We start from the raw sequence: 27,210 nt of genomic DNA on the forward strand, positions 1-27,210 counted from the left end.
ATAAAATTTGATATCTGATGGTTGAATCTTAGGTTTTAGACCATGAAGAACTTTTTATGAAGAATAACTTTTTTCGTAAAATTAATAATAAAAAAGTTTTCCATATGGTTCCAACTTACAGGGACATACTGTATAACATTTTTAACAAACCCTTTTTTCGGTATATAATTGTTTATAGATTTCTTTTTAATATGTTTAGTTGTAAGGATAGGTCCTTTCTCAGAGAAAAAATGCAGCATTTAAAATATTTAAGTACATATTATACAATTGCCACACAACAGTTGCCATTAAGTCATTGAAATGTGATCAACTCAATTTGGATCCCACGTGTTGGGAAACCTGTATGTGGTATTATAATATCACCCTGTACAAAAAGATGTTTTATTGAAAAGTAAATAATATAATTATTGATCGACCATGACCGAGGCCAGCGCGTGATGTTGCAATAGCTTAATCCTTATATAAGTGAACGCCCGATGATATAGATAGGATTGTTGTAGTAGGTCGTTACTGTTAAATGTAAACATATTGTTATGGTTAGGCGTTGATGGAGGTGATTGTAAATATAATGTATTTGAACCAAACAATAGAGTTTTAATTAATTTGGACCACAGAAGGCATAACAACACTCTATTTATTACATGGCGACCCTGTAAATTAATTGGGAGAATCTTCTGAAAATGGGCGACAAAAATTGGAAACGGAGACGGCGAAGATGGACCAGGACGAAGATGCAGAGAACCCAGGGAACAAAGACAAAGTGATAAAATGTAAGTAAGAATGTCTTACTTTACCTTAGAGCATTATCCTGTTTGCCATGTGACCATCACAGGCCTTTTTATTGAAGGCACTTTTAAGGCATCTATATTTTATGTAAAGGGTTTTTACCCAGATATTTTTCTTTTGTGGCTCAGCTAGCATCCAGTTTATCGAACACTGATGATGATTTTTTATAAAAATCGAAAACGTTTTGTTGTGATGTAGCCCTTTTAAGGGATTTTTAATAAAAAATTTTTATACCTTTTACAAAGGATTTCTTTCCAATTTTTAGACAATATATGGTCAGATCTAAGAACAATGGGGCTACCCACTCACCCAACTATCATGGACGACAGTTCGAGATGCAAGCAAGTTGTGCAGTCACTCAAGACCCACCCCGGTTTGTAGTGCTACCAGAAGAAGAAGCGTGTCTGTGTCGACGAGGTTATATTCAGTTTTTGGTGCACAAATAGGAAGCTTTATTAGATGCTTTTTTCATTGTAAATTTTATATAGTTTTGGAGTAAGTATTTTTTTCTATAACATAAACCAACGTATGGAAACTTCAAAATATAAATAAGAAATATTTTAAAAATTAGGTTTTACGACTACATGGACGTTTTTTAATAAATTTTGCATAAAAATTTTTTACAATTTTATTTAGTAATATACATTGTTGAAAAGCATACAACTGTCATTTTTAAACAACTTGATTTATTTTCTGTTATCTTGATAAAAGGCTACAGTAATTTATAAAAGAGCTACATAACTAATGATCTTTAAATTGGTTGATTTGGTTTTCTTTTCCAATTTATTTCTACTTACTTTTTATTATTGGATTATATTGAAAAATGTTCAAGATCTACAGACAAAACGATAATTATTATATAACAAAGAAACAATAAAACTAGCAACTATAACTAAACCATATACATACATTTCTCCAAAATATTAACGCACTACCTTAAAAATTGGTCATTTTTAATGTCTCGAATTTCCTAAACCTGTTGTCTAATTTAAGTGATTTTTGAAGTTATACTTCTTTAGGCGCGATTTCATTGAGGGTGAAATTTTATTAATCTGCGCGCATGCGCACACCGACAGTATTGTATTAGTCGTTATACGGGCTCTGATTGGGTGTTAAAATGATCTGTCAATAATTGTTCAATATGGAGGTTATCGGTAAACAAAAATATTGTATATATTAGTTTTTATTGTTGCGAGGACAGAAATAAAATCAAATTTATAATTATAGTGACTTTTTAAATAGTTTTGAAAAGCCGCAGGTACGTAATTCTAAATGTTTCAGTTGTATTCCAATAAAAAATTATCTTCATACCTATCTATTTGGAAAATGTAAAAAAAAATAATGTAGTTACCTATTAGTAGGCAATGCTTTAATTTACATAATCTGATTACGAACAAACTTTCTACAAATCTTCATCTAATATATCGTTTTCTTACTCCATATTTTGTTGCATGTTAATTCGACAAAAATCAAACTAATAATTTGATTAAATTCATATAAATAAACAAAATGTCAAAAAGTTTATGATGTAAACGTTTAGTTTGTGTATATTCCCCATGACGTATACGCGAAGGTGGTGCAGTAGGAAATCGCTTCGACTTTCGTACGGCGCGATAGACGTGAAGTGGGTTCAAGCCCCAAGCAAGTTATTTGTTTATTTTTTTTATAGATTTTATGATTGTAAGTATATTATTATATAATTTTTTTCAGAACATACGTATTTAATTAAAATTTTTGGCAACAATTATTGTTCAGAAATCATTTGTGGCATTTTTCAATGTGTTTGTGCGTGTTTTATTCTTTAATTTTTTTAATTTTTGGTATTGTTTTAATAAAAATTTTTGGAAAGTAGTAGAGAAACTGTTTAAAGTATATTGATTTCGTTGAAATCATATAATAGAAGTATAACTTCTGACGTGCGTACAAAGTACACACATTCTTTTTTTTAACATGTTATAGTCTTATTATTTAACAATATCGCTGTAATAATATTGTTGCTAGGCAGGTAAATTGTCATTGTATACCGGGTGTACCAATCAAACTGTGATTTTTTTTTAAAGTTCGCGTCAGCCTGTGGAATATTCTAGCATTTCTAAAATACTGAAATTAAAACCCAACTATAGCCTCATGTTTTATTAACATTCTGTTTTTTGATTAATTCGCTTATGTTGGATAATAAAAAAGTTAGGTACTTTAACAACTAGCCTTGTTTTTCATCAATACAGGGTATTTTTAAATAAGTAAGGCAAACTTTAAGGGGTAATTATGCATGAAAAAGTAATGACAGTTTGCTTTATAAACGTATGTCCGCAAATACTTCGTTTCCGAGATAGAGGGTGTTGGAATGTTTCTTACAAACTGACGATTTATTTATTGCTCTGAAACCGGTTGAAATATGCACATGAAATTTGGTGAGTTTTAAGAGGTAGTTATTGTGCATTTTTTGACATACAATTAAGGATTTTATGTTCACCATTGGCGCACATAAGGGTGATATTACCTGTATGCGCGCCAATGGTGAACATTAAATTCCTGTACAAAGTTATTGTAGCACTCATCTGATAGATATTAGTGAAAACTAATGATATAGTCGATTCCACCGAGCTCGGGAAAAATTTGACAGAATCATTGTCAGAAACATCAAACATAAAACATAGAAGTTCCTGCCATTCATTATAGACCTTTTCATCATGTGATGAGCGCATGCGCAGCCGCCACGTTTTCGTACAGTTTTGATCAACAATTGAAAGGTTATGCATCACTACTTGTTTACTACACAAATAATATCTATACTTTTTTATTCCAATTAATCATGTCAATCGATTTTTATTACTTGCCGAAATATATTAATTAACAAAATTATTATTATAGTGTATATTCAATAAAATATAAATATAATTTAAAATCTTTAGGCTACAAATGACAAATGCATAGTATTTAATACAAATAACATTTTGTTTGTAAAGCACGAGATTGTTTATAAAGAAATTCATTTATAAAATAATACTTTAAATGATTTATAGCGTTCTTATTTCTTGTAAAGTTCGTAAAAATTAAACAATGCCAAAAATTCGCAAAAATTTATAATAACGCTCAATGTATGTTTTTAGTATATGTGTTAAACATTATTCTAAATAGAATAAATAATAAGTGTGTGTAAATACGTTCAAAATAAAGAACATAAATTAAGAGTTTTCATTTAAAATAAAGTGATAATAAATAAATAAGTACAATATTAAGTTTGTTTACAACATTTTTACAATAAACTGTACGAAAAAAATGGCTGACACTATTTTGTGATGAAAAGACCTATTTAATAGTTGAAAAAAATTTACGGTTGCAGTCTTTTAGTTTAAAAACGAACAGTAATCATGAATAATGGAGTTACATACTAGAATATTCACGCTGTTTAGTTTATTTGATGTAGTGATATTGTATTAAAAATCGTTACTTGTATGTATATTAATTTTCAAAATAGGAGCTCCATTGACGTATGACATGATAAGATCTGACACAAAATGCATTTATTTTCAAAACTTTAAATTCCATACATTCCATCAAACGATTAAAGACACTGTATAAGAATTTAGTATAATTAGCGTGATTCTTAACCCTCGTAGGCGGTGTGGGGTGCAGCTGCACCCCAGAACTCGGTTTTCTCACCTACCTTTTTTAATATATTTTTTTATTTTGTCCATTTTTTTATTCGCATTTTGCTTTTTTTAGGGTTACTTCCTGTTTTTATATATTCCTTCACTTGATATATAAAATATCAAAATTTTATTTTATAAATCAAATGACATTATCGATGATTTTTTTTAAATGGAAATAGGGGTCGTGTGGTAGCTCACTTCAAAGGTGGCAAAAAACATTTTTTGAATTAAATTAATTGCAGCAAAAAGAAAAATATGTAACTTATTTAACTCAAAATACATTTTACTGCTACAAGAAAAGAGAAAAAAATGTTTATTTTACAAATAAACATTACTTTTCGCTTAAATTCGTTCAAACTGCTAAGAGGCAGGTGGGTGGCTGTTTGGCATTTAATTTAAGTGAAAAGCAATGTTTATTTATGAAATAAACATTTTTTTTATATTTTTTGGCACCAGTAAAATCTATTTTAAGTTAAATAAATTACATACATTCTTCTTTTTGCGTCAATTAATTTAATTCAAAAATGATTTTGGCCACCCTGTATAAGTATTGATGTTAGTGTTTATATTACTGAATAGAGAATTAAATCACCTTTCAAATGAGCTACCACACGACCCCTATTCCCATTAAAAAAATCATCGATGACGTCATCATGACCAAATCGATGACGTCACTATTTATGGGATATACATCAAAAAATCAAAATTTAAAAATAAAAATCGACCTGTCAGAGCTTTAACTCTGAAAATAATTAAGTCATGAGATAATAGACCGTTTCCACACTTTATGAAAGCACTGTATCATCAGCCCAATATTATCTATTAATAGTATTGGATTAAAACGATAATATTCTAGTGTAAGCAAATCTTCAGAGAAAAATATAGAATAAAAAAATACAGGTTATACCAAACAAAACAATAATTGATAATAAGGTCTATAAAATGAAAACCAGTATTGTTCAAAAGGATCCGATTGCTAGAAAAAACAATTATATATTTTCATGAAATAATTTAAGAGTGTTATGGCAGTGATCCTTTAATGGATTAATTATCCACTCATTTAGATTTGAATTAGAACAGTTTAAAATCATCCTTAATATTACTATAATAAATTATTATATATAAGTACTGTTAACAATATAAATTACACCTTCATAATAAAATCAGGTAATAATTAAGTTCTTCCTAACAAGCTAAAATTCTTAGTGTTTTAAATAATTTTGATAATTAATTTGTGTGTGAAGATTTTAAAAACTATGTTATATAATTTTCGAGATTCTGCATCCAATACATCTTATATACGATTACATGATGAGAACTAGAATATCTGGACCACACCGTGAGGAAATAATTTAATATGGATTACTTCAATTCATTATTTAAGGTGAAATTTATAACAAGAAAGCCTGAAACATGGCTTCAAAACTTAACAAATACGATAACTACTGAGCTGTTCCAAGTTACAATTATACAGTATGTCCCGAAGCTATTTTCTTGTGGCATTTTTACAATTTTAACTATTTAGAATGGGTTATTTCTATTATTATTTATAATGTGGCTTATTTCCCATTCTAAATAGTTAAAACAGTATGTCCCTGTAAGTTGGAACCATATTTATGGAAAACTTTTTTATTATTAATTTTACGAAAAAAATTATTCTCCATAAAAAGTTCTGCATGGTCTAAAACCTAAGATTCAACCATCAGATATCAAATTTTATAAATATTATACGACGTATGTCAAAAAAAATATGAATTTCGTTCAAGAGTAAAGTAGATTTATTTTTCACAATATTGAAAATTGTTATTATGAAATGTTGTATGGAATTAAGAACTATATTCTAATATGCAACTACACCCCTCTATTTAAAAAAAAATGTTGAAATTTTTTCTTAAATTATGGATAAACATTATTTTCAGTTATTTTAATTATGATAACTTTTTTATTATTGATTTTAGGAAAACAAGTTATCCTTTATAAAAAGTTCTGCATGGTTTAAAACCTAAAATACAACCATCTTATATCAAATACATATTATCAATTTTATACTAGGTATGTCAAAAAAGATGAATTTCGATCAAAAGTAAAGTACCTTAAGAACTCATAGTTCAGAATATTTCAATTAGAAGGATGTAATTACATACTAAAACATAGTTTTTAATTTTAAACAACTTTTCAGTCACAATTTTCGATAGTGTGAAAAATAAAGGTATTTTATTTACTCTTAAGCGAAATTCATATTTTTTGACACACCTCGTATAAAACTGATTAAATTTGATATAAGATGGTTGTATTTTAGGTTTTAGTCCGTGCGGAATATTTTATAAAGTATAACTTTTTTTCGTAAAACTAATAATAAATGAGTTATCATAATTGAAATAACTGAAAATAATGTTGATTATTCAGAATTATTTAAGAAAAATTTTCAATTTTTTTTCAATTAGAAGGATGTAATTGCATAATAGAATATAGTTCTTAATTCCAAACAACTTTTCATAATAACAATTTTTAATATTGTGAAAAATAAAGCTTTTACTCTTGGGCGAAATTCATATTTTTTGACATACCTCGTATTATACAGGGTGTTTCATTAATAATTGTCCATATAGTAACTGGAGAAACCTTAGCACAAAATACGAAGATTAAACCTAAAACACTTGAATAAAATGTGGTTCCTTACTGAGTTACAGGGTGTTTTATCTAAAAATTTAAAAACTATTTTTGCTCAGCATTTTAAAACAATTCGACGTATCCTTTTCATACTTGGCAGGAACTCTAGGTACTGTACAAACTACTAAATTATGTTCAACAAACGTTTCTAGCTATTACCAGAGGCGTACGACGGGGGAAAGTGAAGGTTGACCCTTTCCCAATTCTAAGCCACTGGCGGAATTGCTATTTTAGTTCAATTTTTAGATTCTCCAATACTTTCTAGGAAAATAATATACTCTTAATTCGTAACGATAAAGTCATTAGTTTTCGAGATCTTTGAAGTTAAAAATGAAACGACACGGTTATTTTGATTAATGTATTGTGTCGCTTCATTTTTAATTTCAAATATCTCGAAAACTAATCATTTTATCGTTACGAATGAACAGTATATTATTTACATAAAAAGTATTGGAAAATCAAAAAATTACAATAAAATAGCAATTTCGTCAGTGGCGTAGAATTTGGGAAGTGTCAACCAGCCACTATCCCCTGTCGTACGCCTCTGGTAGTAGCTAGAAACGTTTATTTATCTAAATTTAGTAGAGTGTACAGTACCCACACTTTCTGCCAAGTATGATAAGAATACGTCAAATAGTTTTAAAGTACTGGGTACAAACAATTTTTACATTTTAATCATATGAATCATAATATCATAAATTAATCAAAATAACTGTGCCGTTTCATATTTAACTTCAAATATCTCGAAAACTAATGACTTTATCGTTACCAATGAAGAGTATAGTATTTACGTAGAAAGTATTGGAGAATCTAAAAATGTTACTAAAATAGTCATTACTCCAGTGGCGTAGAATTTTAGAAGGTTCAACCAATTTGAGTGGGTCAACCATTCACTATCCCCTGTCGTACGCCTCTGGTAGTAGCTAGAAACGTTTTTCATCATAATTTAGTAGGGTGTGTAGTAGTCGCACTTTCTGTCAAGTATGAAAAGGATACGTCGAATAGTTTTAAAATGCTGAGCAAAAATAGTTTTTAAATAGAGGTTTCTCCAGTTACTATATGGACAATTATTAATGAAACACCCTGTATACATAAACTGTGATATCTGATGGTTGAATCATAGGTTTTAGACCATGTAGAACTTTTTATGAAGAATATCTTTTTTTCGTAAAATTAATAATAAAAAAGTTTTCCATATGGTTCCAGCTTACAGGGACATACTGTATATTTGTACCTTATGCTTAGAGTAATACCTTGCTGGGTTACTCTGCGCTTTTGGGTGAAGAGTTTAGTTAAGATAAACGTTTTTACTACAAGATGGTAATACTTCGTAGGTATTAAGTATGTGAATACATTTTTCAGTTTTCTCTATCAGAAACAACATATAATTCACGAAAAAGTTGAAGTGTAAGATATGTTTAAACTCTATATAGTGTCACATTTCCATCGATAATGAGTATTATTTTACAAACTTATTAAACATATTACATTAATTAAATTTGAGCTATATTAAGAAGAACATAAGTTATAACCGATGCCTCATACAGGATTAAAATCCCAATCAAGAAGATCCAAATTCACTCATCCATCGTTCATACTTTTCTAAATCTTCCTTACTAACGCTCTTATTATTCTTAACCAATGCCTCCTCAAAATCCTTCATAGTAACTGGCAAGTCTAGTTCTTCTTTGGGCAACTGTCTGATTTGGTCTGGTCTTAATCCACATATTTTTCTTCTCATCGACATCATCGAAGCATCCCTACAGACATTGGTAATGTCAGCTCCTGAAAAACCATCGAGACGTCTAGCAATGGTCTTCAGGTTGATATCTGGATCCAGCTTGACTTCGCTTAAGTTGATTCTTAGCAGAGCTTCTCTGCCTTCCTGTGTGGGTAGCGGGATGTAGATTCGTTTCTCTAATCTACGTCGTAAAGCTTCATCTATATCCCAAGGGAAGTTGGTTGCGGCTAAAACCATTACGACTTTACCTGGCTCATCACTGGCAGTAACACCATCCATTTGCACCAATAATTCCGATTTAACTCGTCTAGAGGCTTCATGTTCGGATTCCGAGCCTCGTCTTGAGCAAAGCGAGTCGATTTCATCGATGAATATAGTGCTCGGTGCATAAAAACGTGCCTACAAAGTAAACAGAGCATTAAAATTTGTTTTATAATTGAATACAATATTGTACTCTTCCCTTCCATCAAATCTCTACTAAATGAGAATAACAACAAAGGAATACCAAATAGCCGTTTCAATTAAAAATAAATCAATAAAACATGACATAATATTTACAAAAGCAGACAAAGGTAACACTACTATTGCTATCGACAAACGAGACTATAATAACAAAACAATAGAATTTTTAACTAACCAAAACAGTACAAAACTAAACAAAGACCTCACAGAAAAATACCGAAAACAAATTAAACTAGCCATTGAAAATTCAAAATCAATACTAAACCCAACAGAACAGAAATACCTTAACATTATGAACCCACAACCTCCTAAATTATACTCCTTTATTAAACTACACAAACCTGACCACCCAATAAGACCTGTAGTTTCTTTTTATACAGCTCCGTCATATAAACTTTCAAAAAAACTGTCAGATATTATTACAGAATACACTAAATTTTCACCTAAATTCACCGTAAAAAATACACTAGAACTAGTTAATAAAATACAACATTTTCAATTGCCCAACAACTCCAGACTAATTTCATTTGACGTAAAAAATCTTTTTCCTAGTGTTCCTCCTACAGAAACTTTTGTTTTAGTTAAGAATCTTTTAGACCATAATAGTACAAATCCGATCATTGCATCTAAAATTTTACACCTTCTTGAAATTTGCATAAATCAAGACTATTTTGAATTCAATAATCAAATATACACAAACAACAGTGCAGGACTTATTATGGGTAATCCTCTAAGCCCATTGCTATCAGATATATTTATGAACCAACTTGAAACAACAATTTCTAAACATCCCGTATTTAAACAGTTCTTATATTGGTGGAGATATGTGGATGATATACTAGTATGCTTTACAGGAACTAACAGACAACTTGACCAATTTCTATCATATATTAATTCACTTCATAATAATATTGAGTTTACAATAGAAACAGAACAGAATAACTCCATAAACTTTCTAGATGTAACGATTTCCAGACTACACAACAAACATGAGTTCTCCGTATATCATAAACCTACCCATACTGACACAACTATACACAATTCATCATCCCATCCTACACAACACAAATTAGCAGCCTACCATAGCATGATACATAGACTGACAAAAATTCCCATGACAAAAAATAACTTCGAGATAGAACTAAACATCATTAAACAAATAGCAGTAAACAACGGCTATAACGAACAGTTAACAAAATTTTAAACCAAAAACTCCATAAGAAAGCCCTGAAATTAGTGTATCCACCACCACAGAAAGAACCCAGTACCTTCTGCTCTCTCACATATACTGGCAAGATAACAACAAAAATAGCCAGATACATAAAAAAGAAAGGAATAACACCAGCTTTCAGAACTAACAACAACTTAAGCAAATATATTAAGAACAATAAAAGCCGAAAGAGAAAGCAACTACAGAGTGGTGTGTACAAACTAACTTGTGGTGACTGTCCGAAAACGTACATCGGTCAAACTGGCAGAACTTTTGACAAACGGATAGCAGAACACAAAAGGGCATTCAACAATAGAAAAACAGACACTTCTACATACGCACTTCACCTTCTAGATCATAATCATTCTTTCAATGAAGAGTTTCAAATTCTGCATATTCAAAATAAAGGCCTTAAGCTATCTTTTTTAGAATCTATGGAAATTAATAAACTGAAAAATACAGATATAATTCTGAATGACCAACTCGAGACAAACAGCTCCCCACTCCTCAACCTCTTCAGTTGAAGACTTAAAAAGGCAAACACATTGTAAACTATATCACTTGAGAAAGGCACTCTGCCGAAACAGCTGTAGTCACTTAGTTATAATAAATTTTGTGGAAGTATAGAAAACAAACGTTTTCAGTGTTTTATTGTTAGATAAAATGAACTTCCATCAAGTAACGGTCGAATCCATCAATTATTAACAAAGGAATAATAAATATTGTCAATCAGTGGTTTCCTAGTGTAACGTGTCAAAGATCTGGGGATTATATCCTGTCTTTGACTTAGGCCCGGCGCAAATTAAACATAAGTGAGACACAACCTGCACCGGCTAACTGCGTAGACAGTTTTGCGCATCCTACTATCAGTACATTCGTTCGCAGGTCTCGCTTGGGAACGTTTGTCATCGGCGTACAGTTTTCTTGGGCCGTGGGACGCGTGACTCACCGCCAGATGTTTAATTTTACTTGTTTTTGTTTGTGAGATGGACTTATCTGAAATGAATACGGATGGTACCTAAGTACAATTTATTATGATAAATAAAAATATTAGCATAGTCAACACCTCGAGTGAAAACTGCGTTGTCTTTGTCATTAAATTCTGATAACTTTTGGTGGACTAAATAAGCGGCGATACGAAATTAATAATCAAAGTTATGCCTTTACAAAAACACATTATTAGAAAAATAAGGTGAAACAATATTCATGTTACTTAAAACCGTGATCGATAAAAATACAGTATCCCCCTCAAATTCAACTTGTCGGCATACTACATTTTTGTTTATTACATATTACATTTTTTATGCTTAAAAATTAAAAACGAAATATGCAGATAGTGTTATTTTTTATGACCGATCAGTAGCGGAGGGATTATGAATTATTATGACCTGCAGTAATTGTAAATGATTGCGATCCTGCAGTAATTGTAAATGATTGTGATCCGAGCAGTAAATTGAGGAATGTGAGTTATGACCGAGCATTAGGGGAGATATTATTTTAAATATGTAGGTATTATGTGCAGAAATAAAATGCTCAGTGTAAGATATCTTTTTATACACCCGCTTCTGATCAAATTCGATGTTTTCGAAAGTCATACCGCTACGACTACTAGGGACGTGTAAGATATTTTTAAAACGTTACTAGTTACAAGTACGGAAATACCGATTTTTAAGTTGCCTACTCAATTCAGTACAAGGATCAGATACATCAGTATGTGTACTCAGTACCACTGAGAACCGGTATCAAAAGTAACCGTTACATGTCCGCACTGATTTTGCCCGTCTCTATTCGCCATGTCGATAGCCAACGGTTGGGTTGTGTTCAATATGCGGCACGCTAGAAAAATAAATGCACGGGTCACCCGTCCCGCCTGCGCAGGTTGTGCCTGGCTTAGGTTCAATTTGCGCCGGGCCTTACAGTTAGGTCCGTAATAAAAAAAACCTTTAAAAAAATGCCGCTTAACGAAACAATCATCATCATCAATGGTGCTACAGCCCTATGAAAGAGCCTCGACCTTCCCAAGTCTATTACGCCAGTCAGTTTGCTGCGCCTATTTTTCTCCCATCCTCATCTACACCATCCTTCAGGTGACATCAGGATTCTTCTAGGAGGGTTATTCTGCTGTGATCTTGCTAGATTTCCTGCCCATTTTAGTCTTCCTATTCTTATTAGAGATACTACGTCTTTACCACCAAATTTTTGTTTATATCTGTGGTATACCTCGTAGTTGTACCTCCTCCTCCAAACACCATTTTCACAGATGTCACCGAATATTCCTCTCAGGATCCTTCGTTCAAATATAAGCGTGCTACAGCCCTATGAAAGAGCCTCGACCTTCCCAAGTCTATTACGCCAGTCAGTCCTATCCATTGCCAGTTTGCTGCGCCTATTTTTCTCCCATCCTCATCTACACCATCCTTCAGGTGACATCAGGATTCTTCTAGGAGGGTTATTCTGCTGTGATCTTGCTAGATGTCCTGCCCATTTTAGTCTTCCTATTCTTATTAGAGATACTACGTCTTTACCACCAAATTTTTGTTTATATCTGTGGTATACCTCGTAGTTGTACCTCCTCCTCCAAACACCATTTTCACAGATGTCACCGAATATTCCTCTCAGGATCCTTCGTTCAAATATAAGCAGAAGGTTTTCATCTGCCTTGGAGATGGTCCATGCCTCCGATCCGTATGTCAACACTGGTTGTATAAGGATTTTGTATATGGTTATTATGTCAATCAGTGGTTTCCTAGTGTAACGTGTCAAAGATCTGGATCTAAAAAACCTTTTAAAAAATGCGGCGAAACAATATTCGTTTATAATTGAATCAGTCATTGCGAAAACAATATATGTTACAATGTGTAAATTTTTCAGGAAACGTAAAAATCCTCCTATTAATAGTTGGATATTCTGAGGTAATATTATATTTTTATATAACTATTATGGGTGTATCTTTCTAAAAGACAAAAAAAGTCTAAAAGTTGCTTATTTTTTTTGATATTAAGTTTGTGGACTTCTGTTGTTTTCGAAATGAACCATAAATTTTAATGTTTTTTCTTTATTTTCAGCAAGAAACAGTCAAAATACATAGTAATTTAGATATATTATGTATGTATATGTTACGGTAAGTATGATTAATTGGAAATTATTAATAATTACCAGTTACTATTAATACAAACCGAATAGCTAGGTAAAAGTAATAAATATGGCAGAATTAGAACATTAGAACGGTAAATGTGATAAACTTCAATACCGTTAAGTGCGTAGAAGCTTGTGGAGTGTAGGGAGGTTTATTAGTCACTGCAACATACCAGAACGAAATACGGCGCATAGCGCATACCACAGGGCCACTGTGTAATACACTATTTAATGTATTAAATACATAAGGCTAAAGTAGGATCAAAAACATCCTTACCTCCTGGTACTTTATTCGAAATCAGAAGAAGATTTAGAAGCGATAATAGCAGATCATTCTGATGACGCTTATGATGGAGGAAAGCACCGTGGTGATATGGAACTCAACAGTACAACCGAGGATTCACCCGATTTACAGTTAGTGAATATTTAAGATACAGGTAACACTAACAGACCAATCGAACATATTGCGTGTGCGATAATTGCTGTCAATGAGGAAGACAATGCCAGTATTGGCGTTAAAGAAAATGACGGAGACGTAGAAGATGGCAGTGCAATTGACAAAACTTCAAAAGAAAATTCAGGAGACTCGGAATCTTTCTAAACAGTCACTTGTAAAAGAATCTGACAGAATGTTAAAGCATTCTAATGATAGATTCCCTGTTGAAAAAGTAGGCCAAAGTGTTACGAGTGCGAATTCCAGAAGTTGATAGAGCTAAGTTGATTATTGCCATTATTATTTCTGTTATAGATGTAAAGCTATACAAGCTAGGCAATAAGCATGGCATTTTGAACCAACTTCATGCAAGAAACGAATTTACCACCTGCAAGGAAACACTTATTTCAGTCAATGAAGCGTCTGATACTGAGATAAGTCTCAGTGAATGCGTTCGTAAAGATTCGAATTTAGGCAGTCAAGGATTCCGCCACTGCAATAATTGTAGTGGTCAATGCAATTAAAAACGCTGCAAACTTAAAAAATTAAGTGTTTTTTGTAATTCTAAGTGCCACAAGAGCCTTTCCTATAAAAACAAGGGATTCTAGTCTAGTGACTTAAAGCCTAATGCGTATGTATGAGTTTGTTTTTATTTATAAGGTGTCTAGTTGAGGTTTTTATTGATAAATTCTGTTTATTATAACTTTATTATCAAATTTCAAAAATAAACAATAGTTTTTATTGCATTAACCAGAATTGTTAGGAAAGTATTAATAATAGCCGGTAAATCTAATTCTAAAGGCATTATTAATCACATTTACCAGCTGCTACGGTTACTATTAATATTGACCGGTAATTATTATTACAGACCGGATTTATCACATCACCCGTAACATATATACAAGAAAACGACTAAGTGTTACTTAGTTTTTTTGATATAAGTTTTTAATTTTGTAGACTTATGTTGTTTTCGAAATGAACCATGATCTTTAATGTTTGTACTAAAATTTTCTTTATTGGCAGCAAGAAACAGTCAAAATACACAAGTAAAGGACATGTGTGGTTTTCGAACTCACCGAAAAACATACCGACCTACAATACTTAAACATACATATAAACGGTAACTGGCGTTGTTTTTGCGCGGAATGGTTGATTTAAATCTATAAAATATCATGGCGTCGAAAAGTCATTTTACATAAAATATGGACTTAGATTGTTTCGCAATGACCGATTCAATTCTTTAGTAGTCCTACCGACCAGGCACCTAAATATTTTTGTAAATCTGCTGCACAGAACAGCCGCTAGATACGATAACCCTTTTAGGTCCCTTTAGATGAAACTCATTTCTAACAACCCCAGTATTTCCGTCAATTTTAGACCACCCACCGATCCAACGGTAATTTTTGAAGTGAAAACTTCTTTAAGGACGTTGTGCGATTTTTGGATAGGGGAAAAAGCATTGAATTCGCGACCGTCATCGTGACCGCCATTGCGACCGTCATCGTTTATGCTATATATTATTTGTATGTATACAGTGAGCACGTAAAGGTTGGAATAAATTCATTTTCTCGAAAATGCACGATTTTGGAAAAAAATCCCGAAACAGGTCAATTTTTATTTTTAAAGTATGACTTTTTGGCATATATGTCATACTAGTGACGTCACCCATCTGGGCGTGATGACGTCATCGATTATTTTTTTAAATGAGAATAGGGGTTGTGTGATAGTTCATTTAAAAAGTAATTCAATTCTCTATTCAGTAATATGAACATTTACATAATTATTTATACAGGGTGTCCAAAAAAATGTTTTTTTATTAAATTTATTGACATAAAAAGAAGAATGTATGTAATTTATTTAATTCAAAATACATTTTACTGCTCTCAGAAAACAGAAAAAAATGTTTATTTGAAAAATAATCATGGCTTTTCGCTTAAATTAAATGTTCAAACTGTCACGAGGCTGGTGGGTGGCTGCTTTAATATTGAATTTAAGGAAAAAAACAATATTTATTTGCCAAATAAACATTTTTTCCTGTTTTCTGATAGCAGTAAAATGTATTTTGAATTAAATAAATTACACACATTCTTCTTTTTATGTAAATAAATTTAATTCAAAAAAATTTTTTTTGGACACCCTGTATAAATAATTATGTTGATGTTTATATTACTGAATAGAGAATTGAATTACCTTTCAAATGAGCTATCACACGATCCCTATTTTCATTTAAAAAAATAATCGATGACGTCATCACGCCCAGATGGGTGACGTCACTAGTATAATATATATGTCAAAAAGTCGTAATTTAAAAATAAAAATCGACCTGTTTCAGGATTTTTTTCCAAAATCGTCCATTCTCGAGAAAATGAATTTATTCCAACCTTTACGTGCTCACTGTATATAAATTGTATAGAAGTATTTAAATTTAAAATAAATGTAAAACCTATTTTAGGATGGGGAAATAAAGATTTTTTTGGCGACCGTCATCTCTTCGACGAAATAAATTTTGTACGTATCTATATTATGTGTATCTATACATAAATTATATAGAAGTATTTAAATTTAAAATAAATGTAAAACCTATTTTTCGATAGGGAAAAAGGATTTATTTCGCGACCGTCATCTCTTCGGCGAAATACATTTTGTACGTATATGTATTAAAGTGAAAACTTCTGTAGGGACGTTGTGCACTTTTTGGATGGGAAAAAGTATTAAATTGGCGACCGTCATCGCTTCGAAGAAATACATTTTTGAAGTGAAAACTTCTTGAGGGTCGTTGTGCACTTTTTGGATGGGGAAAAATTATTAAATTAGCGACCGTCATCGTTTCGACGAAATACATTTTTGAAGTGAAAATTTCTTTAGGGACGTTGTGCACTTTTTAGATAGGGAAAAGTATTGAATTAGCGAACGTCATGGCGACCGTCATCGCTTCGGCAAAATAAATTTTTAAAGTGAAAACTTCTTTTCGAGACGTGCACTTTTTATATGGGGAAGATGTATTGAATTAGCGACCGTCATCGCTTCGGGGAAATAAATTTTTGAAGTGAAAACTTCTTTAGGGACGTTGTGCACTTTTTGGATGGGAAAAAATTATTAAATTTGGATGGGGAGAAAGTAATAAATAAGCGACCGTCATCGCTTCGACGAAATAAACATTTGAAGTAAAAACTTCTTTAGGGACGTTGTGCTCTTTTTGGATGGAAAAAAGTAATAAATTATCGATTGTCATCGCTTCGATGAAATAAATTCGTGAAGTGAAAACTTCTTGAGGGACGACGTTGTGCACTTTTTGGATGGGGGAAAAGTATTGAATTATGGACCGTCATCGCTTCGACGAAATAAGATTTTGAAGTGGAAACTTCTTGAGGGACGTTGTGCACTTTTTGGATGGGGAAATTATTAAATTAGCGACCCTTATCGCTTCGACGGAATACATTTTTGAAGTGAAAACTTCTTTAGGAACGTTGTGCACTTTTTGGATGGGGGAAAAGTATTGAATTAGGGACCGTCACCGCTTCGACGAAATAAATATTTGAACTGAAACTTATTTATGGACGTTGTGCACTTTTTCGATGTAAAATCTTCGATGAAATCAATTTTTAAAGTGGAAACTTCTTGAGGGACGTTGTGCACTTAATAAATGTTTGAAGTGAAACTTATTTAGGGACGTTGTGCACTTTTTCGATGTAAAAAAGTATTAAATTAGCGACCATCATCGCTTCGACGAAATAAATATTTGAAGTGAAAACTTCTTGAGGGACGTTGTGCACTTTTTGGATGGGGAAAAAGTAGTAAATTAGCGACCGTTATCGCTTCGACGAAATAAATTTTTGAATTGAAAATTTCCTTAGGGACGTTGTGCATTTCTTGGATGGGGAAAAAGTATTAAATTTGCGACCGTCATCACTTCGCTGAAGTAAATTTTGTACATATATAAATTATGTGTATTATACATAAATAGCATAGGGCATACGCATCGCGTATATCGTATATGATATAGGTATAGCACTTCTTTTAGGATGGGGTAAAAGCATTGAGCTCGTAATTTATATACTATAAGAAGTTTTCACTTCTGTCGGCACTCCCACGAGTGCCTGTAATTTTTTTTATTTGAATATCTCAGTATAAATAGGCCAACTCGGTTATCCTACTTATTCTCCGTTAGAAATTTTGATGTGAATATTAATTTTCGCCCGTTGGGGAAGAAACTGCAACTTGTGTCAACGCTTTTGTTGGTTAAATTATCCAATTTAATTTGGTAAGTTGAAATTCATTTATTTCTTCATATGACGCCTTTATTTTCTTACTTTCACCTTTCACACTTTTACTTCATTCTTCGTCTATCCGTCGATCCGAATCTCATTGTTACTGTATTATAGGGATCAAGATTTGACTGGTGTTCAAGCCAAATTCTTCTACAATTTCGACCCGTACTGTGTGCTAATCCAACCATCATTATAAGGAAGTTGACTACACAGCCAGTTCAACACCCAGTCTTTTTACAGTTCAATCTGAGGTAATGTGAGTACAAAATCACCTTCTTTTGCCCGCAGATGTACTGTCTATCCAAAGTCAATTGAAAATTGAAATTTTACGAGGAGGTTTAAATACATTATTTAGCAGATCTGTTTTCTGCATGAAGCGCTGTACACGGCAGTAATATCTTGCATAGCTTGGTTACGTTGCATACAGTGCTTCATGCACTAAAACAGATCCGTTAACTAATATATTAGGCGAAGCAATAAAGCACTAAAACCGGCCTTAACATCGGTCGTAGCAACGCATTCCATTTAAAAGATATTTTAAAGTGACCACTGTGCCCCTATGTCCACTGTGCCCCGGTCTCCCCTACTTACTGTTTACCTTCTTCTTCTCCTTCTTTTTGTATAGACATGACTCTGTCTGTTTTTTCAATATGCCTCTAACAAGTTGTCGTTCCATCGTTTTCGTGGTCTTCCCACTGATCGTCTTCCTATTGGGGAACCGTCTCTCGCTGTCCTGACTACCCTATTTGTTGTCATTCGGCTTATGTGGTCATTCCATTCTACTCTTCTGTTTCTTACCGAGTTATTAATGTTATCCACCATCCACCTTGCATCTCCCTCGCATATCTGTACTTCTAGCTTTGTCACATAGAGTCTTACCATCGATTTTTCGAAGGGTTTTCATCTCCGCTGTTTCGAGCAATATTTTGTCCTCTCTGTGTCGGGTCGTGTTTCTGCCGCGTATGTCATTATTGGTCTGATGACTGTTTTGTAAATTCTGCCTTTCATTTCTTTTCCGATATTTTTATTTCCCCATATTGTGTCATTCAGGCAACCTGCGGCTCTGTTTGCTCTTTTCACTTGATCTTCCACTTCTGTTTCGAGCCTTCCGTAGCTAGACAGTGTGATGCCTAGGTATTTAAACTCCATCAATTGTTCTATTATCTGACCTTCCAGCTCCAATTTACATCTTATTGGATCTGCTGTTATTACCATGCATTTTGTCTTTAAAATTACTGTTTACCTCGTCATTAAAATCATTAAAAAATTAGTCAAAAATCATTACTCGGGCGGTTTTTAGGGTCACTAACGACGAATATGACATTGGAAGTGATCTACGGAATACCTGGTGCCCAGGGTACCTACTGTTTACCCCGTCTTGTGGTGTTTTCGGCAAAAAATTTATTAAAAAATTAGCTAAAAATCATTACTTGGGGACTTTTTGGGGTCCCTAACGACGAATATGACATCGGAAGTGATCTACGGAATACCTGGTACCCAGGGTACCAGGTATCTGGTTTCTTCAATTTGGTATCTGATCGGAATAATTGCATCAATTCTTTACTTTCCCATCTAGTTTCGGACAACGATTTCAATGTTGTGCTAGAAATATGATTTTTCAGTATAGCCCAACGATGATCAGATGCTGAGAAAAAGTTGTAAATTTTTGTCACTACGGAAAAGACAGAAACTGCAAACTGTGAGGCTTTAGCAGCATCGTTCACGACTAAGTTGAGTGAATATGGCTAGAACATGGAACAAAAAGTTCTTCCCTTTAGTGTTTGCCCCATTATCATACCATTGTCCTCTCTTATCTTCCAAAGGTATTCCCAGTTCATTCAGTTTTTGCAAAGTAACTTCTGTAAGTCTAAAACAACCAGTGATTTCCAGTAGCTACAGGCACAAATCCAAGAAAATGTTCTGCAAATGTTCTAAAATGTTAAAAATAAAAATCGACCTGTCTGAGGATTTCTCTTCAAATTTGCCCATTCTCGAGAAAATGAATTTATGCACACTCAAACGTCCTCACTTATACTACAGTGTCGCGCCCGCTTGATTAGCAATTAAAAAACAAAGGGGTTTTCGATATTGTTTTGCAAAAAACTCTTCGGGATTTCATTAATCAATGTTTAAAGAATATCTACTTACCTTGTCAATATTGAAATTTTTAGTTAAATGTCCGATTTAGGGTTAAAAATGGCCGATTTCGCAATTTTCAAAATTTTAATCGCTTATAAATATAACAAAAACTATTAACCTAAGAGAAAAATCACTAAAGACCTTTCCTGTTTGGAATGATTCAAAAAACCTAAACAAACTTTGTTCGATGCAAAAACAATAATTTTAGGAAAAACCCCTAATCTTTCCCCTCGCCTGGCAAGGTGTTATGCTGTTCAGAATCGCCTGTCATTGTACACATTTCTTCTAAATGACTTACTCAAACACATACTTAAATTTAAACTTTACAGGAGAAAGTTTATTTTCCCCCTAAACTATGCACTTTTCGATTCACCTGGTAGATACACGTGCAGGGCTGATGCCTGCTAGGTCATGGTTTTTAGCCTTGGTGTGCTATGAATTATCGCTATACAAATTTCTAGCCTTACAGGAAGACCGTTAGTCGGAGGGTTCACTAGCTCTTAGACTAGTAGATGAGCTGAAGACTTAGCGTGGCTGGACAAAGCTTCAGCCATATGTTTCCAATTATTATATCCATTTTTAGTAGATTTAATTTTAAGTGAATTTAATTTAGTTCTGATCCGACTATTTGTATGCAATGAAGAAGGCAGTATTGTTGATTTCCGGTCGAATGACCCTTGCAATTGTTATTGTTTCACTTATTTAATTCTCCATTTTTTCCGCTCTTGTTCATAATATTGATTTTTTATAATATTAATAAGATAATTCATTATTTCTTCAATTTCAAAAATTGGCTGTCCTCTAAAATTTTCCGCCCCTACAATCGCCGCCCAGTTCGCCCACCCCTGGGGCCGGGCCTGCGTGTATTATTAAAGTGAATGGTAAGTGTCCGTGGCTCCAGATTGTTGTTTAGGTAGAAACAGGTTACTTCGGTTTTAGAGGCATTAGGGTGAAGTCTCTATTTTTTAAAGTAACTTCCCATAACTTCTCTTTCTTCTAATAATTCAGCTTTAAGGTATGAACGCTCTGGCTTATTGCAACCCTGTACACCGTGTATTGGGATACACTGCATCTCAATAATCATCTTATTAAGACAAATTCTTTAATAATTAAATGTCTTTGGTAAAACAAATAATATACATATATACAATAATATACAATAAATACGATTGACCTACATTACCACATCAATGCATGCGGTTTGGATACAAGGTCAGTTTGAAATAATAATTAGTATACGTTATTTATAATCTAGTAGATTCAGCAGTTTTAGTATTACTCTCACTTTTTGTTTATATAAAAACAATAAACACGGCAATCCACTTTTAGTTATACTTTCACGGAGAAAAGATCAGTCAATTAGTATTTGAGATCCCAGCGGGCAACATCACATAAATTAAATATTATACCACCAGCTCCTTACCGTTATTACTCCAACGTACAAATAAATGTATTCACAGTGAGTATTGTTACTTCATCAACCCTTATGGTAGGGGGTAACCACCCCTTAATTATCTGAGGTGGCTCAGAAGCTAGGAGCCACCATAACCGGATCTCCAAATAAATGCCACATAGCTGAGGTGTGCTTATGTTTTGACTAATATCTTGGAAGTGAAAACAGTATAGGTTACTTGTCGCTTGGGAGTCAGCTGAGTAAATTCACCATAGAAATGGTATACTTAACCATGTGAAAATTGGCGAGTAAACAAATTCTTCTTCTGTTTCTTCAACGTGGGCGCCAGTGAAGCGAAAAGGCGTGGACTACCCCAGATAATTGAAACAATATTGAATAATAATACTTCAATCATCCAAGATAACCGTTCACCCTAACTTAACTCGGTCTCTCCCAAGGGGTGTGTTCGCCTTGTCCTAATCTTAATGAAATTTATTTTGATACTTTAAAATTTTTATGATTAACGATTTGAATTAACTATATACATTGACTTGATAATTACTTTATTATGAGTATTTATTTTTGATTTGTTCTGAACGATTACTACTGCATATATTTATTTCTGGTAAGAACTTTGTGTTCTTGTTTTCTTTGAGAAAAATTTCTCACTTGTGTTCAAAATTTCTCTGGTGGGTGAAAGGAGTGTGTAACGTTACAAACGTCACTTCTTTGCTATTTCATTTTTAAATAATTATTTTACTTTATTTTCTTTAATATTTCATTAGTGATAATTATCTTCAATTTGTTTTACCTGTTTTCTCCGTTAAAAACTTCTTGGCGCCCTCTTTCGCTATTATCTATTTACTATATCTCTTTTCATCTAATCATTCAGTCACAATACTGAACATACTTCATACAGGGTGAGTCATGACGAACTGTACATACTCCTACCTCGTATAGAGGCCCCTATGGGGAACAACAAATGACCATTAAAAAGTGTCTGCTCCCATTGTTTAATAATATACAGGGCGAGTTTCGCATTTTGACAGAAATTTGTATTCGTCATAATTTTTGAACGGTCAGATCGATGTGTCTCTTATTTTGGTCAATCGTTACACTATTGCCACCTAATCAACTGATTTATTCAAACTAGAAAAAAATCAAGTCCGGCTTTAAAAAAATTAGTTCGTTTGGGTCTTAGAAAAAATTTCACCCTGTATAAGCTTTTTGAAAACTCTAATATGAATTTTACAAATTAGACAAATAGGCAATTAAAATAACAAATTTGTTTTTTTCCGCACACGATTGCTTATTTTTTTATAAAAAATTCAAATTTGATTATGAATTAAAAGTTTGGTAAAGTGAACCATAGATTTAACAAAATTAACTTTTATTACCAAAATTAATTTTTTTTAACAAATATTTAATTTATGTTACCACCAATCAACTGATTTATTCAAACAAGAAAAAAATCAGGCCCGGATTTAAAAAATAAGTTCGTTTTGGTCTTAGAAAAAATTTCACCCTGTATACGCTTTTTGAAAACTCTAATATGATTTTTACAAATTAGACAAATAGGCAATTAAAATGGCATATTCATTTTTTCCCCACACGATTACTTAATTTTTTATAAAAAAAATCCAATTTGACTATGAATAATTAAAAGTTTGGTAAAGTGAACCATAGATTTAAAAAAAAAATAACTTTTATTACGAAAATGAATTTTTTTTGAACAAATATTTAATTTATGTTATCACCCAATCAACTGATTTATTCAAACTAGAAAAAAATCAGGCCCGGATTTAAAAAATTAGTTTGTTTGGGTCTTAGAAAAAATTTCACCTTTTATACGTTTTTTGAAAACTCTAATATGAATTTTACAAATAAGACAAATAGGCAATTAAAATGGCATATTTATTTTTCCCCACACGATTACTTATTTTTTTATTAGAAAATCAAATTTGACTATGCATAAAAAGTTTTGCAAAGTTTTTGCATAGATTAAAAAAAAATAACTTTTTTTACAAAAATTAATTTACAAAAACAACGTTTTTCTTAAAATTCAAAGTTTTACCATTTTTTTTTTCTATAACAGGTCTAGCTCTAAAACTTCCCATAACACTTCTTTTGGACTCTATAGTTTAACATAGACGTGATATCGATAGACGTGATAATTGATAAATTTTAAATTTTGCCACCTAATTTTTGCGATTTACAAGTTTGCAACTTTTACAAGAAGAAGACTGAAAGTCTACAAAATTTTCATAGTCTTCACAACGGTAAGAGGTATGTGCTGTAAAAATTTCAAAAAAAAAATATTAAAATGGAACAGAGTTGTAGCGAGTTAAACCGAGAGTTCATTTTTTTTTTCATTTTTACGTTAAAATTCCGATTTTGACAAATTTGATTTTTTAATAAAAAATTAAGTAATCGTGTGGGGAAAAAATAAATAAGGGTTCTGTAGTGCGTAATATGTGACAAAAATTTCGAAGCGATTTATTCAATTGTTTATATTTTATTCAAATTGTTTATCCCAGAGAGCTTTTTTTTGCAATAAAATAAGTCAGAAAAAGAGAATGTTAGAACCATTCTGCAGGTGTCAAATAAAAGAGCATAAGCTAAACTTTCAAACTTGTTTAAAAAAAGTTAATAAAAACTGCATTTATTAGTAATAAATAATTATGCAAAAGTCTCGTCAATTTTTCCTTATAAACAATTTGAATAGCTTTTTTGTTATGGCCGGTACAAACTTTTTTTTACATATTCTACAAGATGGTATTTTTACACGAACTTTAAAAAAAAATAATTTAGCCTAGGTCAATTAGAGCCAAAGTTAGAACATTTTTTTAAAAATTTACAGCTAATTTGTTTATAATAAATAAGGATCGAAAATAGCTCTTTTTCACTTTTAAAGACACGAACTATTCATAAAAAATTTTTGGCTCTATTTGCTTTTCAAGGGAGTCGTCAATATAACTTCAGAAATGAAGTACGTAAATCCATGCGACCTAAAATTGAAATATTAACTTCAAAATCCTACAGTTTTTTGTATCTTGGGAACCAACCAATGGATTTTAATGTTTTTTTAAATTTGTATGTACTTTTAGCGTACTTTACAAGTATGGAGTCAGTTGATTCATAAATTATAATAACCAATTTAATTTATTTAAACAAAAAAAAACCAATTTATTTATTTTTTTACCGTGTTTTAGGTGCACAACTACCAAGTAATGTTATGTATATATTAATTGATAAAAAATTGTTATGAATATATATAATATATACAGTGCGTCCATAAAGTAACGCTTAAATTCATTATTTCGTAAAGCGGCGACTTTAAACAAAAATCCCGAAACAGGTCGATTTTTATTTTCAATTTCAGATTTTTTGGCATATACATCATACTAGTGACGTCATCCATCTGGGCGTGATGACGTAATAGTTGATTTTTTTAAATGAAAATAGGAGTCATGTGATAGCTCATTTGAAAGGGTATTTAATTCTCTATTCCCTAATATAAACATTAACATAATTATTTATACAAGGTGTTCAAAAAAACATTTTTTAATTAAAATAATTGAGACAAAAAGAAGAATATATTATGTAATTTATCTAATTCAAAATACGTTTTAATGTTGTCAGAAAACAGGAAAAATGTTTATTTGACAAATAAATATTGTTTTTCGCTTAAATTCAATATTAAAGCTGCCACCCACCTGCCTCTTGCTAGTTTGAACATTTCGTTCAAGCGAAAATCAATGTTTATTTGTCAAATATTTTTTTTCTGTTTACTGACAGTAGGAAAACGCATTTTGAATTAAATAAATTACATACATTCTTCTTTTTGTCTTAATTATTTTAATTAAAAATGTTTTTTTGAACACCCTGTATAAATAATTATATTAATGTTTACATTTGTGAACAGAGAATTGAATACCCTTTCAAATGAGCTATCACATGAGCCCTATTCCTATTTAAAAAAATCATCGATTACGTCATCACCCCAGATGGATGACGTCACTACTCTGATGTACATGCCAAAAAATCACAAATTAAAAATAAAAATCGACCTGTTTTGGGATTTTTCTTTAAAGTCGCCGGTTTACGAAATAATGAATTTATGCGTTACTTTATGGACGCACTGTATACAGGGAGGGGCTAAATTATGGAAAAAATGAATTTTCTCTAAAATGGAGGATTGTGGAGAAATCCCGAAACAGGTCGATTTTTATTTTTAAATCACAATGTTTTGGCATATATTTTATGTTAGTGACGTCATCCACCAGAGCGTGATGACGTAATCGATGATTTTTTTAAAGAGGAATAGGGGTCGTGTGACACCCCATTTGAAAGGGTGTTCAATTCTCTATTCATTAATATAAACATTAATATCATTATTTATACAGGGTGGCCAAAAAAATAATTTTTGAATTTAATTAATTGACGAAAAAAGAAGAATGTATACAGTTTATTTATCTCAAAATACTTTCTATCGCTGTCAGAAAATTGAAAAAAATGTTTATTTGGCAAATAAACATTGATTTTCGCTCAAATTAAATGTTAAAACTGCAAAGAGGTTGTTTGTGATTTAATTTAAGCGAAAATAAATGTTTATTTGTGAAATAATTTTTTTTATTTAATGACAGCAGTACAATGTATTTTGAGTTAAATAAATTACATACATTCTTCTTTTTGCGTCAATTAATTTAATTCAAAAATTATTATTTTGGTCACCCTGTATAAATAAGGATATTATTGTTTATATTACTGAATAGACAATTGAACACCCTTTCAAATGAGGTGCCACATGACCCCTATTCCCATTTAAAAAAATCATAGATTACGTCTACCGCTCAGATGGATGACGACACTAGTATAAAATATATGCCAAAAAAATTGTAATTTAAAAATAAAAATCGACCTGTTTCGGGATTTTTCTTCAAAGTCGTCGATTATATTATATACTCTCTGTATATATTATATAATAAAAGAAAAATTTCTATAAAAGTGCGACTTTTACTCTATAAGTTTGCTTACAGTTGCAGTAATTTGAATTTTGTGATTCATTGTTTATCAAATCATTTTTATGTCTTAGATTTTATATTTATATGAATAAAAAATATAAAGTTTTTTTCAATTACAAATTTAAGAAGATATTTTAAAATGTACCTATAGAGTAACTATTTATACGAATTTTCTATTAAAAAACATTCCATGTGAGAAGAACTCATTTGGAATGTATGTATAACAGCTACTATTAAGTGGAGACATTTTTTACTTTTTTGTAAAAAGTACATGTAAACATCTATTTGTAAGCTAA

At 31.7% G+C, this 27,210-nt stretch overlaps 1 protein-coding gene across 3 annotated transcripts in view; it reads right to left on the minus strand.

Moving 5' to 3' along the window:
- Nucleotides 1-1,400: 1,400 nt before the first annotated feature.
- Nucleotides 1,401-27,210, minus strand: part of LOC114342252 (katanin p60 ATPase-containing subunit A-like 1) — a 54,910-nt gene continuing 29,100 nt past the window's right edge. For all 3 annotated transcript variants that reach the window (XM_028293040.2, XM_028293041.2, XM_050663327.1), the window contains one exon: nt 1,401-9,249. In XM_028293040.2, the coding sequence (XP_028148841.1) occupies nt 8,671-9,249 (579 nt within the window). In that variant the 3' untranslated portion in view covers nt 1,401-8,670. The remainder of the gene's footprint in view (nt 9,250-27,210) is intronic.

This window comes from Diabrotica virgifera, chromosome 10, assembly GCF_917563875.1.
Source record: "Diabrotica virgifera virgifera chromosome 10, PGI_DIABVI_V3a".
Taxonomy (NCBI): Eukaryota; Metazoa; Arthropoda; class Insecta; order Coleoptera; family Chrysomelidae; genus Diabrotica; species Diabrotica virgifera.